Source organism: Musca autumnalis, unplaced genomic scaffold (assembly GCF_047663935.1).
Source record: "Musca autumnalis isolate F117 unplaced genomic scaffold, ASM4766393v1 scaffold_1, whole genome shotgun sequence".
Classification (NCBI taxonomy): Eukaryota; Metazoa; Arthropoda; class Insecta; order Diptera; family Muscidae; genus Musca; species Musca autumnalis.
The window spans coordinates 271,854,191-271,874,756 of NW_027411644.1; the positions used below are offsets into that span (position 1 = coordinate 271,854,191).

At 37.8% G+C, this 20,566-nt stretch overlaps 1 protein-coding gene across 2 annotated transcripts in view; it reads left to right on the forward strand.

The window, feature by feature from the left end:
• The window catches only part of Vps13B (vacuolar protein sorting 13B), a 32,618-nt gene extending 12,671 nt beyond the window's left edge, over positions 1-19,947 (forward strand). For both annotated transcript variants that reach the window (XM_073961181.1, XM_073961182.1), the window contains 6 exons: positions 4,233-5,509; positions 5,576-5,661; positions 6,924-8,477; positions 8,542-8,696; positions 17,584-19,374; positions 19,443-19,947. In XM_073961181.1, the coding sequence (XP_073817282.1) occupies positions 4,233-5,509; positions 5,576-5,661; positions 6,924-8,477; positions 8,542-8,696; positions 17,584-19,374; positions 19,443-19,682 (5,103 nt within the window). In that variant the 3' untranslated portion in view covers positions 19,683-19,947. The remainder of the gene's footprint in view (positions 1-4,232; positions 5,510-5,575; positions 5,662-6,923; positions 8,478-8,541; positions 8,697-17,583; positions 19,375-19,442) is intronic.
• Positions 19,948-20,566: the final 619 nt, after the last annotated feature.

Below are 20,566 nucleotides of genomic sequence, written 5' to 3' on the forward strand. Positions count from 1 at the left end.
TGGCACTCAATCTGATCAATGCCGCATCTTGGCAACCCGTCATTTCACTTGCCTCAAACCAATTGCAAAATAGCCAAAAAACGCTTAGAGAGCTACTTATACAATCAGATCCATGGGTAGCTGAGAACATTTGCCAGGGCATTATCACAGCTGCAACATCTCGTTACATAGTCTAAGACTGATTGAATTAGGGAGTTCCCCAAGGCGTGGTGATATCTCTGGAACTATTTAACCTCCACCTTTCTGATGGCATTTCGTCCTAGGCAATGACCAGTGGGGTACAGCGCTGGCCAATCAAATTGATAGTTCCACGTTTTGCACGGTGAACGAAAACGTTCCTACGAGGCTAATTGAAGATTGCCACAGCTGGCCAGACATTACCATTGTGGCACTCAATCTGATCAATGCCGCATCTTGGCAACCCGTCATTTCACTTGCCTCAAACCACCTCCCATGCGACTTTAAAACTTCTGACCACCGTACATTCCTGAACCATGAAAAAAATAGCCAAAAAACGCTTAGAGAGCTACCTTTACAATCAGATCCATGGGTAGCTGAGAACATTTGCCAGGGCATTATCACAGCTGCAACATCTCGCTACATAGTCTAAGACTGATTGAATTAGGGAGTTCCCCAAGGGGTGGTGATATCTCCGGAACTATTTAACCTCCACCTTTCTGATGGTCGTCGTGTAGCTAACTAAGTGCAGTTCTTTCATTCGAAGAATATGAAAATATTCGCCCCATAATCCACTGTCACACTGTTCATCTCCAGGCTGGCTGATATGAGGCTCCCCCTAAACATATTGGTCGGTGGTGTCCTGATTCAGCTTTTGGGGCAAAATAGAAATAGGAACAAGGTTCTCCGGTCGATGGCCGGCAGCACTTGAGGTGCAAACAATGAAACCTTATTGACCTCTTACAAAGCCAGTGTGGTCTGCAAATGTTAACGCTACGCAGTGGAAACATATTTATGGCCGGTTTTTCTAAGACGGTTCAAATTCAGATTCGTTCGAATTACTACCAAACTCCTTTTATATATTTTTCAAAACAACAGGGAAGCTTGGTAATATTTCGAACGAATTTGAATTCGAATCGTCTTAGTGAAAATGCCATTAAACCTGGCAAAATGCCGCCCAGAGGACTGAACAGGGTACCTCCTCAAGACAACAGTGGACCATCTCCATGAGGGCACGAAGATTTTACCGATGCATCAGCACAACAAGATGTTGTCGATGCAGTACTTGCTTGAGTGTAACCGCCGTGAACATCATGCCACAATCTAGTTGAAATGCTTCCCCCTCTCAGGTACGTCAGGAGAGATCTTCATGATCTAGAAAGATCGGTCCGAAGGAACAAGTGAGAACCTCTAAATCAACAAGCCTATTGGCTGGCCTGATTGCCGAACTGAGGACTGCAACAGGGTGCATTTTTGGTTTAGACTGTAACGTAGCTGACTAAGCGCAGTCCACTGTCTCACACATGGGCGGCTGAAATAAGACTCCCTTTGAACATATTGGTCAACGGTGTTAAGATTTCTACCATCAACTTCCACAATATATTGGGTGTAACGTTCGATAGAATGTTTAAATTGAACGCGCAAACTACAACTGTTTGTGACAAGATCAGAAGTGGGAACAAAGTCCTCAAGTCGCTGGCCGGTAGCATTTGGGGTGTAGATTAAGAAATCATATTGACTTATTGTAAAGCAATAGGCAAGGATGGCTCCTCATGACACCAATGGCCCATTTTCATGAGGAGACGAAGGTTTTACCGACGCATCAACACAACCGAATGTTGTCGATGCAGTTCCTGCTTGAGTGTTATCGCCATGAGCATTCTGCCACAATCTAGTTGAAATGCTTTCCCACTCAGTCACGTCAGGAGAGATCTTCATGATCTAGAGACATCGGTGTGAAGGTACAATTGAGAACCTCTAGATCAACGAACCTATTATGAAGAACGCTATCTGCCAAGGCAAATACGAGTGGTTTTATCCCTGCTAAGTTCCGGACGATGCAGTCATCTCAATTTATATTGGGTCCGCAGGACGCACTGTATTATTTTACCTGTCCAGCTAACCCCAATCACCTGCCTCCTGATTCTGTATGGACGAAGTAATTCCAGATAATGCAAAAAGTTATATTAACGAACATATTTGCGTTAATACAACAAATTATCTGCTTGAAATCAATTGTCATGTTCTCCATAGTATGATTGGTAATATAGTTATTTCTTGGAAGGCTACAATCTTCTAGTCCCGCGGGACTTTAATGTACAAATTCTTATATTATGTTTTAAGTAATGAACAGCGGTAATTTGGGCTGACAATCCAGAATCTCTGTGTTTATATGCACCCAACGGAATTAGTAGAAATTTGGAGAGATTGACGAGACTAAAGAACTTAGATACGGCACCTGCGGGTAGAGTTGTTGTTGTAGCATCGATTTAATCTGGCTCTACATTAATTCATGGGTCTACGAATGCGACAGTGGACATGACGCCTTTGAGACGGGATCACAAAGATATGATCCTGCCCAATTATATCGCTTCCATATGTCGCATTTTTAGCAATTATTTCAAAAAGTTTATCAATCGGGTAGGATAATACATTTTCTGGGACATCAGCACACTCTGGAGCCATAAATAACTTTATGTTAAGGAACTTTATGTTAAGGAAGCTTTATAGCACCGAATTATGTCTTTCGAATGATATTAAAAAATACCTTGCAAAAGCATTGATAATGCCAATAATCATGTACAACATAGAAGTATTTTCAGGAACATTTGGTTTTGTGCTTAAGAAGCTTCAAATTGCCTTTAATAGAGTAGTAAGATTTGTCTATTCGCTTAAAAGATTGCAGCATGTCACTCCTTTTGTTATTGATTTTTTAGGTTGCAAATTTCGTGATTTTATTAATTTACGAATATGCCTTCTCTTCTACAAATGCTTTAAGATGCAGACGCCACTTTACTTAGTACATTCATTCAGTTTTACAAGATCATATCGGAACCCCCAAATTCGCATTCCTTTGCTCACACCTCCATTAGAGAGATCGTTTCTTGTTCGAGTAGCTAGAGTATATAATGTATTGCCACTGCCCTTAAGAGGAGTGTTTGGTCTTTCACTAGTTGTATTCCGCAGAAAAATGTTGGAGTATATTGTTTCACGTTACTCCCAATTGTGATCTATTTATATTAATTTTCATATTATCCGCTTATAGCTCAAATGCTTTAAATATTTTTTTTCCTATGCTGCATACATGTGAATTTGAATGTAGTCACTGTGTCGTATTTTGCTTGAAATATTTAGGCACATCACTGAGTGGTTCATTTCATATTCAGATGTAAATGTAGTTTTTATTGGAGTAGTTCAAATTCTTACTTTGCATTTAATGATCTGAAGTTTCATAAAAAATAATGAATTTTCATAAAATATTTGTTTTTGAAATTCTCATTAATCAAAAAATAAAAAAATTTAGTATTATTTATGCATATTTATATTGCTCTTATTATAAATGCTGTATTTCTTTTGGAGTAGTTTATTATCCTTTCCATTCTTGGAGTATCAAAATTCAATTAATCAAAATGTTTTTTATTTACATTTTTTTTATTTTATAATTACTGCCCCCTTTTTTATACATAGTAATTATTTTTGTGAGTAGTTCTAACATCCCTCCCTTGTTATATTTAAGCTATTTTATATAATATTAAATTGAACATTATACTGTAGTATACAGCCTTAAGGTCGAAAGACTGGGCATATGAAAATTGAAATAAATAAATAAATAAATAAAAAATAAATAACAGTAAGTCGCTAGAACATCAGGAAATTTCACAAAAATCAAAATATATTATATTTTCCCTATTCGGCGTTCTTTTTGGTGTACTTTTTCTACTCAGTTCCATGGTGCAGGAAAGAAGGTGATACAATAATACCAACTGTGTTTTTATTTATGAGTTGTCTTTCTTTATATACAAAGTGACAACACATATGTAGAATAAAATATCGTGTGAAGTACCCATTACTGTGCTGTTTGTGTGTGACGTTGGTACTTCAGAGCGTGTAACTAATATATAATAACGATCACACGCACCCCTGTACTGTAATGTTTGTCTGTCACATGCGTACATCAGAGCGTATTGATAATATGTACTAATATACAATAACGATCATACGCACCCACCCCCGTTTAACAAAAAATTAACAAACATTTTCCTCTTTACTTACAGGTCTCAAATCCCATACACATACGATGTCGCATGGAATATTTTAGTGAAGTTCATGAACAATTTCAACATTTCTGTGATTTTTGGTTATCTGAAACAAATTCCAAAGAAATCAAATTACCTGAACGTGATATTTGTGCAACGATATGGCGTGTTGTCATCTTACAATCGCTGGTTTCTGTCGATGGCGAGTGTTTCGATACGAGTGAAGAAGATGAAGAGTTGCAATCCATTTCCCATATGAATATTGAAGAAGTATTAGGCAAAGGTCGCAAAGATTCCGATTTTATGTTACATCCGAAAGTATTAGTTGCCTGTATGAGGGTAGATACAACATTCCAATCAAAGTCGGTACCAAAAATACAGACTCTGTTAAGTTTTAATACAATCTACGTAAACCTTTTGAATAAGCCCAATGATAACGATGAATTACCACCAATGCTGAGAAATTATCATTTGGCTAATAATGTCAAAATACCACAAGCATTTTTAGTATTTACATTGCAAAATGTGAAAATGCATGGAGTGGTGTACAGCCGTATGAAATACAATGCAAATTTAAATCTCACGGCCCACATTAAATATTTAGATTATGGATTTTTAAATATGTTACCCTTACTCGAGGAGACAACGGTGCAAACTTATTTGGAAATGGATCAAAAGAAAAATATTTTAAATATGAATTTTGTGTGTGATCGTTTGCGTTTCAACTTGGGTCCATCGGTACTGCATACATTGCTATCATCCAAAATGCATTGGGAAGAGTGTTTAGATAAAAATGAACAACGCGTACGCCATGCCTTAATACCAAAATGTATTGTGGTAAATCGCACCATGACGGCCATGGCTTTTGGTCAATCTGGTACCCACGAACGCATACCTTTAAGCCCCAAAGAATGTTGCATGTACTCGTTTCGCAGTGATTGCAATAGTCAAGATTTAACATTATATATATCCGATGAAGAAACCAATACTGTTGATACATCCGAATCAATCCATGTTCCATTTAAATTCGAAAACGAAACAATGTCACAAACTTTTTGCATTGGCAGCAAATGCATTATTGTGAAATCGAAAAAGCTGTCCGGTTCTCAAATATGTGTCCTAATACAGGGACAAATTGAGCTGATCTCAATGGTTGAACATAATCTACGATTAGAATTTCGCCAAGAGGGAAAAATCTATGATGAACCCAACAAACCATTGGAATATTTTATCGAAAGGAATGGCAGAAATTCGTTTTATTATCAAGTTAATCGTGATTCAAATATAAGCATGAGGTAAATGTTTAGTTGGAATACTTTTTTTTCGTTTATAAATAATTTACAATTTTGTTTGCTTTTTAGATTGAGGCTGGCTGACAACAAAGTTCGGTCTCGCACTGGTGATATACCATTAAAAATGAACAAAAAACTTCCTTGGCTGGTGAAAGGTGAGTAATAGAGTTTGGAATTCAAAAAATAATTGCAGTAAAACAAATGAATAAATATAAGAACAGAAAAGTATTGAGGAAAGTGGAAATATTTGAAACGTTGATTAATTAAACGGTCTTGCTCAGTCGAAATCACAATGAAACCTCTTTCAACTGTTTCATTGAGATTGCGACGGAACACATATTCCTGAAGACAGCTTGAGGATAATCAAATCACTTTATATTGAAATGTTAAGTTTCAGAACTGTTTAACTTCTACCTTTCCTGCCTTATGCTTCTAAGCTATGCGGCAACCGTTTGGTATGCAAATGTTAGCCCTACTTAGTGGTATAAACTCCAAACCTGTCAGAATGCCGCCCAGGGGACTGGTGCCACCTGCCAAAAATTTTCTCTCACTGTTAAGGAAGTTGTTTATCACATGGACAGCTGAAATGAGGCTTCCCTTAAATATATTGATAGATGGTGTCCTGATTCCGACCACAAACTACCCTAAAATATTGGGTGTAATATTCGATTGAATGTTTAAGTCGTCCACGCAAGGCGCATCTATTTACGACATGATCAGAAGCGGGAACAAGTCTCAAAGAAACCTTTTTGACCTCTTACAAAGCAATAGACATCTGGTATGTTATGCGGCGCCAGTGTGACATGCAAATGTTAGCGCTACTTAGAGGATGAATATTCAAACCTGCCAGAATGCCGACATGAGGAATACAACAGGGTGCCTCTTTATGACACCAGTGGACCATCTTCATGAGGAGCATTCCCGTCACAATTTAGTGGACAGGATCTAGAAAAAGAGAACCACTAGACAGGCGAGCCTATCAGGCAGGCTAGGATAGCATTCACACTAATCCAATCGCACAGGCAGTACAGACATACAGTGTGAATGCTGTACTATCTAGAAATCCCAAATCTATAGGTAGTAGCGATGACATCTGGACTCACTGGACGCTGGATCTACTATTCAGGGGTTTACTTCACTGGTTGCATGGATATTAATGGTGATTTGCAAACAGCAAACTTATTCAATCTCGCACTCAAGAGGATGAGCATCTGTTTTATAGATTAACTAACATTCCTAGGCTTCAATTCAAAAGCTTTCAGACTTACCAATTGCCGGGATAGGATTCTTTAGAAACACACTTGTTCTCTTTCCTCATGTTTTTATCAGTAATATTTCCGAAAGTTCAAATGATGAAATATTATCGCGCCTTTCTTTTATCACCAATAAAATATCAATTTATTTTCTTTCATTACAGTTCCTGTCAACAATAATGAATTCATCAGTTTTTGGGTTCGCATACTACGTGAAGATATAACCACCTCAAACAGTGACTCATTTTATCCACAAAAAATTCTCATTACAATATGGCCCATTTTTGAAATTACCTCTCGTTTAAATTGTGCCATCCAAGCCAAAGAACTACAAACGGCACATGAATTTAGTTTACTTGGTCAAGGTGGTCAATATATATTGGATGCCTCGGCCACTCATTTAACCGAACATCCATTAAATTTCAAATATGATTTCCCCTTGGGAGCGACATCACAGGATAGCTATACCTTACGTTTAAGAACATTAGATTGGCAAAAATTCTTTTGGTATGATGAACAAAAATGGACAATAGAAAATGCATTAAACGCATTGGCTAAGTCATCTGTGAAAAGTTGGCCTTTAGAAAATGAAGAAGAATTAAGGGTGAAGCGAATTTCCAGATGCTCTGGAGAAAGTGATGTAATATATAATACTCAAGTTAGCCGAGAATTTTCATGTACATTAAATTTGGAAGTGGCACCATGGGGAATGTTTGTTAATGGTACGGGAGTTGATATACAATTGAAGGCATTTGCACCACCAACGTCATCTTCTTCTACGCAACAACAACAGGAATTGCAACAAGTGCAAGGCAAAGAGCTCTTAGTTGCTGGTAACAATTTGGAAATGTTGTTCAATATCTCTCAAGGTTTTGTTATTGGCATACAACATGACTCCCAATGGAACTATTCATTGCCAATATTCTTCGAAAACGCCCTGTCGTCCAATCAATGTAAACGTTATTATGTTCTAACAGAAGGAGATGTTACCGATATTGTTATACTAAGAAACAATGAGGTGTTTAAATTTGTCATAAAATTAACTACAGAAAATAATTGTAAAGTTTTGAAATTATCACCTAAATTTGGTGTAGTTAATTATACCAAAATACCATTGAATCTGTTGCCATTTGCCATGGATCACAAGGAAAATGTGATACGTTCAAATGTCCAACGTTTAAATGAAAAAACTCCCAACGCCCACATCAAACCAACCCCCAAATGGGATAAAAGTATAGGGATTTCTCTGACCACTTTTTATGACATCAATTTTGAAAGTGCCCAACGTTCAGTGGATACAGCTTTTGTATATTTTGTGGTTATTAAAATGACTGATGATTCAGATATCTCAATACCCATACCATTGGCGCTACCTTTCAATCGTAAATGCATAAGTATACAAAATGGCCATGAATCTTTGGCCTTGATGGTTTCCCTCATAGAACATGATGGCCTCTATTATTTGTGTATTATGGAAGATCTTTCACCAGCCGTTTTGGTTAACAATCAAACCGATTGTGCATTCATAGTTGCCCAAACTAATGCTTCGGAAAATAGTAAGGTGTCTTCAACAACACCCGAGTATGATGGCAAACATTTGGAATGGTATCATATGATACCAAAACAAAGTAAATGTTATTATACACCACCCGAATGGTATACGAGATTTCCCGAGGTCGATTCTACTTTGTGCAACATTACATTAGCTTTGTATGATGGTAAGTTTCAATTGGGGGTTTTGGTGAACATCGTTTTAATTGCATAATTTTGTTATATTTACAGAAACCTCCACGAAGAAGTCCATTAAATGGTCAAAACCCATACGTTTGGATAAGACGTGGAAAAAATTCTTACACATCCCTGGTCATGGGGATGTTAAAGTTATAATCTGTGATAAACATCGTGTAATACGTCTAAACATTTATTACATATCTCAGGTAAGTGATACACCAATTGGGCGGTGAGAAGTATTGTTAGATGTAGCAAGAATATAGACTATAGTTTAGACCAGTCATAGACAATAAAATGCATACAAATCGATGATTGTTCCGCACAATCAATATTACATTATAGACGTTTTTTGTTTGTAACCAAAGTACATCGGAATTACGATGTTTACACATGTGTATAACGTCTTCAGATAGTTGAATACAGGAATAGCAAGGGTGTTTCACATTACGGAACTTGAACTTCTCTTTCCTGAAGCACGCATATGACAACAGGTCAAACCATGTTGGAGTATGGTTTACTTGAAGTATTAAATTGTATGTCGTGATTTTCTGCATTAAAATCATTTGGGAGGCTGAGAGGTGCAGCGTATTAGTATTCAGTGTACATGCGGGGCTGAGTTGTTGTTGTAGCAACGAAAATATGCTCCTTCGTATATTTTATTTGGTTGTGGTTCCTCTGTTTCCAGATCGGGCATGTGTTGGGTATCGTGCGATAAATTCGGTCCAATATGAATTGAGACGACTGACACCGTAAATTTGTACTGTCTGCCCAACAGCATTAGTAAGAAACGCTATTCAAGCCTGCCTGATAGGCTCTCCCCAGGTTATGAAGATCTCTCCTGCCGGGCCTGGGTAGTGGAAACCTGTCAACTGGTTCGTGGGATGCTCACGGCGGTAACACTCAAACAGGTACTGCATCGAGAACATATCGTATCGTATCAACTGGTGTCATGTGGAGGCACCCTGTTGCATTTCTCAGGCGGTATTCTAACAGGTTTAAATATTGTTCCACTGAATAGCGCTAACATTTGCATACCTCACTGGCTCAGCATAGCTTACCACAGACCGGCCTATTGCTTGATAAGAGGTCAACAAGGTTTTTTGTAAGCAAACCTAGGGCTGCCGCCCAACGACTTGAGAACTTTGTTCCTACTTTTGATCCTGCCGCAGGTGGTGCACAGTGTGGCAGTGGATTTAGCGTCGAATATTTCCATATCCCTCAAATGGAAGAACTACACTAAGTCAGCTGTGGAGACATTTAACCTATCTCATAATTACACTGTACAACACAAAAAATAACAAGTAACAAAGTATCAGTCGGCTTTGCCGACAGAGATATACCCTCAGCCTGTGCAAATTGAAACACTTTTTTCACAAAAAAACTTATGAATTTCGGGGGTTTCAAAATTTTGGTCGTATGAACCGACAAAAATGTTGATTAGGATTAAAGTTCAAAAATTTTGCGGAAAATGTCCTTAAAGGAATGGACCGACATAGACCATGGGAGTGCCATAGGGGGTTTTTACACCCTTCGGGCTGTTTTCTCAAGAAGTATGGACTTGCCCCTGAAACAAATTTTACCATCGTAATTGAGGGAGCGAATGTAAGTTGCTTCAACAAAAATCAAGATGATTCAATAGAAGGTCTTAAAGTGAACTTATCCAAAATTTTGTGTGGGAGGTACGGAATGGAGTGGACAAATATAGTCCATATTCGAACCTGATCTATATCTGGTAGATATTATGAGAATGTGTAAAGTATGGACCAAATCGGTCACTCCCATCAAGAGTTATCGTGCGCACAATTGTTCCGAATATTTTTGAACTTTTGTGGGGTAGGTACCTGAAGGAGTGGACCGATATGGCTTATCTACGAACTTAAAGTAAGTTTGGAAACAATATTACGAAGGCCAAATTTTGGCCGGAATCGGCATTTCCGTTCGCGAATTATCTTGCGCTTCCACCCATAAACATGGTGTCGGAGGGTTTGTTTTTCAACTTTCAGGCTATTTTTTCAGGAAGTATGGACTTGCCCCTGAGGAAACTTGTACCTTCGTATAGGGGACAGTGAATACAAGATGTTACAACAAAAACCAAGGCGATTCGAGAGCAGGTCCTAAACTGAACTTTTCCGAAATTTTGTGTGGGAGGTACTCGAAGGAGCTTACCGAATGAGTCCATATTGGAACCTCATCTAAGTCTGGTAGAAATTTCATAATGTGCAATATATGGACTAAATCGGTTACTTCCTTCAAGAGTTATTGCACGCACAAATTTTCCGAACATTTTCGAACTTTTGTGGGGGAGGTACCGGAAGGAGTGGACCGATATAATCCATCTTTGAACTTGAACTAAGTTTGGACAAAATATTATGAAAGCCAAATTTTGGACCGAATCGGCAGGTCCGTTCGAGAGTTATCATGCGCTCCAACCACTACACACGGTGTCATAGGGTTTTTTGTAACTTTCAGGCTATTTTCTGAGGAAGTATGGACTTGCCCCTAATGAAACTTACAGCGTCGTATAGAGGACAGCAAATACAACTTGAGTAAACAAAAATCAAAGCGATTCGAGACCAGGTCCTAAACTGAACTCTTCAGAAATTTTGTGTGGGAGGTACCCGAAGGAGTGGACCGATTAAGTCCATATTGGAACCTCATCTAAGTTTGGTAGAAATTACACGATGTGCAAAGTATAGACCAAATCGCTTATTCCCTACAAGAGTTATCGTGCGCACAAGTTTTGCGACAATTTTTGAACATTTGTGGGGGAGGTACCTGAAGGAGTGGACCTATATGGCCCATCTTCGAACTTAAATCGAATCTGGACAAAATATTTCGATACCCAAAATTTGAACCGAATCGATTGATCCGTTCGAGAGTTATCGTGCGCACCAGCCAGCCAGACAGACAGACAGACGGACAGACAGACAGACGGACGGACATTGCTAGATCTACTCAAAATTGTCTGAAACGGATATCGTACAAACATACTTGGGGTCTAAAACCATTATTTCGATGAGGCACATTTTTGGTCGTATCAAAGTGTAAATACCCTCTTTAGCCTAAAGGCTGAGGGTATAATTACACGATAATTCGACCAGATTATGAAAGAGGACCGAAAAAAAGAAGACACGTGTATCGGCGTTTTGAATGTTTACGTCGGGAAGTAACCAAAATAGGCGTGGCAAGTTTCGCCCATTTCTACAGGTTTTGAAATATTCCACATCAGATTCCTTGTAATCCTTGCATTTTAGGTATAAAGTATCTTTGGCAATATTACTGACAACAACGCGGGGTATCTTTTTATGAAAAAATTAACCCTCATGCGAGTCACCCTCATGCGGGTCTTTTTGGTCCCTTTTTTTCAAAAACGTTTAAAAACTCCTTTAAAATGTGATCGTATCAGATCAAAATATTCTACAAAATTATTTGTCATAAAATTTTACTATAGGTCCCCGAATACACCAAAACCCTAAATCGTACTTAAATCCCAGGAATACGCCAAAAATAAAATCACGTTTTAGGGTTAATGTTGTACTTTATCTGAGTTTGTTAAGTTTTGTCCCACAAAACTTCAATCTAGATAGAAGACGTCAAAGACAAAAATAATCTACATCAAATTCCAATATAAATCGACGAATACATGAAATAGGTATTTCCAATATATATCAAGAAAATATGTACATCAAATTCAGTCAATTTTAATAGAGCAGGAGTAGCTGCCATCATTAGAGTATTTAGGACCATGCCAAAACCATGGATGGTAGGACTCGTATGTCAGATATATATTCACTGGACAATAGCCGTAGACTATCCCCGCATTTTCACATACAATATCAGGAACCTATGACTTATCCTGATGACGTTATTTTAGTTTATAGTACTAAAATACGTAATTTTTCAAAGTCCGATCTGGGTTATCAATATTTTCCCTATATATGTATATTCACCATAGATATTTCAAAAACAGTTTGGATCGAGCACACATAATCTTCTGAAAGAATTTACTATCAAAAAACTTCAATAAAGTATATTTTGTGACCGCAGATAACGAAAATGCGAATAAAAACGGTAGAATATGGTCCTAAATCATATATAACAAGCCAAAGCTTCTGGAGATGTTAAATATTATAGCTACAAATTTCTTTTGTTCGGAGATTCATAATGAAATTTTATTTGGAACATTTCTTCTTTGGCATAACCCCCAAAAAGTGAGATATTTTAGGAGATTTTGACTCAGTATGGAATAAATTATAATTAAGAGTCTAAAAGTTTAACAAATAATTTCTACCTGTAATATCTAATTTTGTAACGTCATTTTTTTAACAAAGTGCTTTACTTAGGTATCTAGTTTGTTCTGGGACTTACAGTGAAATTTTGTGTAGAATATTTCTTCTTTTAACACCTTTTGTCTAAAACTAAATTTCATGCTACTTTCATGCATCGAAAAAAGAACAAAACAAATTTATTCAAATTCAAATTTTTGGGTGTTTTGTTGGCAAATTTGATGTATATATTTTCTTGATATATATTGCAAATACCTATTTCATTTATTCGGCGACTTATATTGAAAATTGATGGTGATTATTTTTGTCTTTGACGTCTTCTATCTAGAATGAAGTTTTGTGGGACAAAACTTAACAAACTCAGATAAAGTACAACATTAACCATAAAACGTGATTTTATTTTTGGCGTATTCCTAGGGTTTAGGTACGATTTAGGGTTTTGGAGTATTCGGGGACCTATAGTAAAATTTTATGACAAATAATTTTGTAGAATATTTTGATCTGATACAATCACATTTCAAAGGAGTTTTTAAACGTTTTTGAAAAAAGGGACCAAAAAGACCCCTTTAGTGACTCGCATGAGGGTTAATTTTTTTCATAGAAAGATACCCCGCATTGTTGTCAGTAATATTGCCAAAGATACTTTATACCTAAAATGCAAGGATTCCAAGGAATCTGATGTCGAATATTTCAAAACCTGTAGAAATGGGCGGAACTTACCACGCCTATTTAGGTTACTTCCCGACGTAAACTTTCAAAACGCCGATACACGAGTCCTCTTTTTTTCGGTCCCCTTTCATAATCTGTACGGGGTTTCTTGTAATTTTAAAAAAAGTTCGATTTTGTTGTACAGTGTTATGTATGTCATCGACGATAGGAATGAATTTGCTACTAGTTTTTCACGGCACAGCACAATGTCTATGCTGGTGCTGTGAAAGTGACGCAGCATAGCACATAGCCATAGCATCAAAAACAAAAACGAGTGCTATTGCTATGCTGTGCTGTTTTCAAAAACAAAATCGAAAACTGTTGCTGTGCTATGCTGCGAACATGAAAGTAGCATAGCACATGGTCTATGCTGTGCTTCTGAAATCTTAGCAGCAGATAGCATAGCACAGTCATCCAAAACAAAAATGAATGCTATTGCTATGCTGTGCTGTTTTCAAAGACAAAAACGAAAGCTGTTGCTGTGCTATGCCCATTATTGTTAACCCAGCAAACTCACTAACCCCCATTATTATAATCCTTTTTTGTTATAGTTTGGATTTAGCGATCAAATTTTTTAGCGTTTCGGTTAAAATAATGTTAAAAGGGATCATTCAATTTCAAGGATAACTTTCTTGGCATTGACTTTTAATGTGAAAATTATATTTTTAATGTCTTTAAATTCGTTTATTTTGCGTTTTAAAATACATCCAATAGTAAACGAAAACTTATAATAATCGCCCTATGAGTTGTTCAGTGTTGTTTGTTGCTTTCAGGGTACATATCGCACCTGTTCAACAAAAGGGTAGTAACTCAAAATTTTGAAATTGTCACTTTTTAATAAAAAAACGATTGATAATAATCAACTCAATCCACTGTAAAAATCACTCATTGTTTTGTCTACTCCTTCATCAAAAAATACAATTATTCCACTTTTCATGTCCTCAGAGTTAGCAGTAATGTATGAACAGGTTTTTGTCTCTACTGAAAAGTAAGAAATTTTTAGTTGCTTCCTTTTGTTGATCAGGTGCGATATATTAAAAAAGGTACAAGTGGCAGTAATATGCATTCAGAAACTCGAAATTCGCTTCCATAAGCCGTGGACCACACTAGCGAGAATTTCATTAAAAGTTTCATGAATTTAGGCGTTCTTAGATCGAATTCTCCACTACAGCAATTTCACGATTTTACTCTACTGTGGATCTTGATCTAGAAACTTGATCTTAAAGGAAAAGTGTCAACATGTCAAAAATAGTAAACTGTAGCAGGTTCTGGAACAGAGCAATAGTTGTGGTCAAAATAATAGTAGTGTGTTAAAAAATAACGAAATGTGCAATTAGTCATGGTTTCACAGCTCTATAGCAAATTCTGTTATATTTCAAACACATACTTCTTTGCCATCAAACATTTTTCTGGGTTATGTTTGATGCTATGCTGTTGATTTCGTTCATAGCACAGTACAGCAATAGCTTTCGTTTTTGTTTTCATGACTGCGGCTGTTTACTATGCTGTTAAAATGTCTGCAGCACAGCATAGCAATAGCATCCGTTTTTGATGACTATGCTATGCTATGAGCTTCGCAGATTTCAGAAGCACAGCATAGACCATGTGCTATGCTACTTTTATGTTCGTAGCTTAGCACAGCAACAGTTTTCGTTTTCGTTTTTGTTTTGGATGACTATGCTATGATCTGTGCTGTGAAGATTTTAGAAGCACAGCATAGACCATGTGCTATGCTACTTTTATGTTCGCAGTATAGCACAGCAACAGTTTTCGATTTTGTTTTTGAAAACAGCATAGCATAGCAATAGCATACTTTTGGTGTTTTCAGTGCTGTGCTGGTAGCAAATTCAAACACTGGACGTGACGCCAAGATCGTAAAACCATCCGCTCACATAACGATCTCTATGCCGTCTGAAGTGTGTGGAATTTCAGAGAGGTAGAGGTTAAATAGTTCCGGAGATATCACGCCACCTTGGGGAACGCCTGTTCTGGTTCAGTCCTTTCCTCGTGTGTGTGGATATGACGTGTAATGCTGCATGCATTTTACGGAATCCATTTTGATGTTGGCAACTGGAAAACTGCTTCTCATCGGAGGAGTAGTGGCTCTAGAATCTTTGATACTGGCGACAAGAGGGAAATGGGCCTGTACATTGCATCCTTGCCAGGTTCCAGTAGCGGGACTATCCTGCCAACTTTCCAGGATTCTGGCACAATATGGGTGGGTATTGATGGGTTGAGGACACTTGTAAAATACTCAACTCCGGATTCATACACTTGCTTAAGCGAGATTACGTGCGGGCCCGAACAATCTGCTCTTATCACCTTAGGAGCGTCTTTAATCACCATGCAAAACGGTGGTCATTACCTAGGACGGAATGCCAATACTCATGATGATCATTGAAGCCTACAGCACCAGACGGTTATTGCCTTCCAAAAGCGGACTAATATTAGGCTTATACTGTAGGGCACAGCTATTCATAGGTGGAATTTACACATTAAACAACTTTACCTCGGTTGCGCCACACTTTACTGCTACCTCCATACATTCCATGTATGGGTCATTAGAGGCAAGCTCAACCGAGATAGGTCTGTACTAAATAGATTGGTGTATATCCTTCCACAGAACATTGCAACCACCGCAACGTTGCAAGCTGCAGGTGGCAGAGAATTTCGCTCACCATACTGCGTAGACCGTTGCAAATGAATTGCAGGAATGACGCATTTCTGGTCCGCTAAACAACACATGTGGTAAATGATGCTGCTTTTGTTGTTGTTGGGGAGGCTGCGAGGATTTCGACGACGACGTTTGAGACACGCTGGGAGATGATCTGGCGCAGCAAGCATTAAAATAACTCATATCGCATTATTCCTGGAGGCGGCTAACACCAGAGTAGCCTCGAAAATACACCAACTCCTTAAATGCATTACATCACTCCCATGTTAACAAGAGGTGGTAGCAAACTGAACGTATCCATGGCCCAGGGTTCTTCTCTATCCTGTTACGGACCAAAAAAATCATAGCAGACATTCCGGGATATATTGCTGCCCCCATGGTGAAAAAATACACGTACACAAACACATATTTGTTGAGATGAAGATTCCTTCGAGTTAATACGTTGCATAAAACCGGCCGCCGGTTTTTGAAAATTTTGTTATTGCCTACGGAATAGCTAAGCTAGTTAAGATGCTGGGTAAGAGTAAATACCCTAGGTTAGGTTAGGTTTAGGATGCGCAGCTGCCGTGCTGGCAGCCATTCCACTCGGAGACCTTGAGGTCCATTGTGATCATCCTGACTATTGAGGTATATGTGTTGTATATGGTGATGATGTGATGGGAATGTGAGTCGGCTATGGATGAAGTAATTGCGGATCCGGCTATATGGTGATGTGTGCAAGTAAATGGTGATGATGTGAAGTAGAAGTGTGATGTGATGTTTGTTATGGATGAGGCTGTATGATGTTACGTGTCTATAGATGATGATGTACGGTTATGGTGATTTGTGCATACAGTGATGGTGGTGTGCAAGAGACATGAGCTGTGATGTATATTCTGGGTATATGGTGATTTGTGCATACGGCGATGATGGTGTGCAAAGAACTTGTTTCAGTAGACAAAGGCGAATTCGGCTGTATGATTTATATTGCTTTTATTCTTTCCTGTCGAACACCTAGCCATTTTCCAAATATCGAAAACATTGAAATTGCTCGATTTTTGATTCCTCTTAACAGTTTCAGCATTGCCGTCTGGAACCAACGTTTTAGGTAGTTTAGCGTTTCGAATAAAATTAGAAACATTTCTATTGCAATCTACGGTACTCTGTTAAATTATTATCGATTGTCCACAGTCCATTGTGCAGAAATTGGGTATGATATGTTTTTGCCTTCTACCCACAGACTCACTGTGGAAATCATGCCTAGTAACGGTAAGACGGGTTGTTTAAGTTTAGAGTTGGTTCATCTTTCAATTGTCATATTTTCGTTAGGGAAAGATTTCAAAATTGTTTGTCTTCTCGAGGACTATCTTTCAAAACATTCATTTATTATATACATATGTATATGTAAATCTTTCTAAATTTAAAATACTTTTTATTTATTTACAGCAAATGGAATTTTCGGTAAAAGATTTACGTCTACGGCTGTCTACGACAGAGCCCAAGCTATTAGACGATAGAGAAAGTAAAGAGCACAACAAAAGCTCAACAAACACCACTTCAGTGACTAAACTCTATGCAGAAACTCCACAATTTTTCAAACCCGATGTATGTCATCATTTCCGCAATGAATGTGAACCTCGACCAGATACCAAAGTACGTCTTTTTATCAAAGAAATTGTGCTAAGTCTTCACACGGATAATACACAGCGACAATATCTGAAGCAGGAAGTTGTAAGTTTATACGCCGATGATTTTGTTATGGCCTATGATGATTCGGAAGATGAACGTCTACTGAATGTGGCCATACCTAACCTGCAGATAGATAATCAATTATTTTCAACGGGTAAATACGACTTCCCCGTGATACTGTGTGCCCAGGAGTTATATCAACGCAATGACTTGCTGCCCGAACCCTATTATTTGGGGAGTTACTATAAATATTTGTCGGAGAAGTGTCCAATGATAAGTTTGAAATTGAAACTCTATGAAGATGAATTTAAACTATGTTCCTTGAAGTGTCATTTTAATCCCATACGAGCTTACATAGAGGATGCCTACATAACAGATTTTTTGGATGCTTTAGTAGAATGTGAACCTTCGAATTGTGCTTATCGACCAAAAACCAAAATTGAACGAATCGAATTGAAGGATAATCAAATGTGTATACCCAATGATGTGGCCTCAGCAGCTTTATACACCGTGGAACCTTTGCAGTTGAGATATTTTTGCATTGAACCAATGAGTGTCCTACTGTCTGTCCACACTTCGGTACGTTTGTATATAGCCTTGGATCATTCACCTTTGTCATTTTCATCTTACGAACGAAGTCATTTGCTGACAATGCCCATGAAATTTGGCCAATCTCTGGGCATGCATTATTTATCGGGTGCTATTTTTGGTGCTGGTTGGGTTGTGGGTTCTTTGGAAATTCTAGGCAGCCCTAGTGGTTTGGCACGTTCAGTTACCACAGGCCTAAAAGATTTTGTTTCCTTGCCAGTAAGAGGCCTCTTCCGAGGGCCGTGGGGTTTTATAGTTGGTATAACCCAGGGTTCGGCGTCTTTGTTGAGAAATGTAACGGCTGGTACCGTTAACTCTGTAACAAAATTGGCCGCCTCGGTGGCACGTAACTTGGATCGCTTAACATTGGATGAGGAACATATTGAAAGAACAGAGGCTCTACGACGTTCTCGACCTCAAGGATTTGCCGAAGGCCTGTCGCAGGGTATGACAGGATTGGGCATTAATATGCTGGGAGCTGTTGGTGGTTTGGCACATCACACTTTAGAGGCTCGTTCAACTGTGGAAGTCTTTACCGGTCTTAGCAAGGGGTTGGTGGGGGCATTTACAAAACCCATTAGTGGGGCTGCTGAACTTTTAGCTTTGGCTGGTCAAGGTATGCTGCAAACAGTGGGCTTTAATGCCATGCCCAAACAGAGAGCTCCCACAACAGCATGTAACATGTCACTGGAACCATCCGGATATCGTACATGGAAAATATTACCCATTGAAATGTCTTGTGATCAGATTCTGTTTTATCACGAAGTAACCCTGGATGTTGAGGACCAACTGAAACGGGGTTATGTTTTCCTAACCTCAAGAATTTTTGCGCTCATTGAGGCGGACACTAGTAGATTATTGTTTGCTTTGCCACTTGATAAGGTGCAAGTTACTGCAGACAACAATGATAAAACCAAATATTATGTGCGTCTTACCAGGGAAAGGGAAGATATTGAAGAGGTAAGGCATTTCATTACGTATTCAAAAAGAAATCTATATTAAATTGTTTCTTACTTTATTGTTTTCAGGATGCCGATTTTACCAATGAACGTATTATGAATTTCCTACATACCTCATCGATAAAAATCACCTCGGATTCTTTATTCTCCGACTTGTTGAACACGTCAAACGAATCAACGGACATCACGCAAAATTCATCGAATTATAAACGATCACAAACTCTGGATTGGACATTTTATATTAGCGAACATTTGGGTGAATATATTTTACGTTATTTTAAAATTTTAAATTCCAAATATCTTAATTAACCCACAACCCATATACATACATATAATAGCGTATTTGTAATGCAGTAGTAGAAAGTAGCAAATAAAATTGTATTCTTTTTATTCGATATTTGCCAAAATTACTCAAACGAAAAGACATGTATTTTATAAGATGTTTTTGTTTATCTAATAATTTTCAAAATAGAAGACTGTATTTAATTTATTGTATATATTGATTTATATACGACAACATACACATTGTAATAATATTTTGTTCTTGATAATATACTTATTAACAATTTTTCACGGATATGGTGTATTTATTTAGTTTCCTGCAAAAATATCAATTTCAATTTCAATATCAATTTTTGATCTCAATAAAAATTATCGATGCTGCCTTGACCCCACTAATTTATTATTAGTGGTCTTAATAAAAAGAAAACAACTAAAAATAATCAGACGACTTTGACTGTAAAAAACTATAAAGAGAGCGGTGGACATAAAAGTCCTATGAACAGATCTTTAACAAGTAAAAAAGCATTAAGTTCGGCATGGCCGAACTCTATATACCCTGCACCATGAAATATTCTGATCATTTATCAAATAATAAATTATCACAATTTATGTGGAGATTTTTTTTGAGCAGTGGGAACCCCAAATACCTAATTCTAGCTAATTCGGTCAGGTACTGATATGTGGGGGCTATAACGCAATAGGCCAATGTTCACAATTTTTATGGAGAAGTTTTTAACCACTATATGTATGTCAAAGCCCTTTTGGAAAATAAAGGAGGAGTTTTCAACAACACACTGTTTATTCCAAACCGTTGTGAAGTGAATATCTTATGGGTACCGTCACATTCGTGTATAGAAGGTAATGACTTTGCTGACCAAATAGCGAAAGACGCCTTAAACCTCCCCAACATA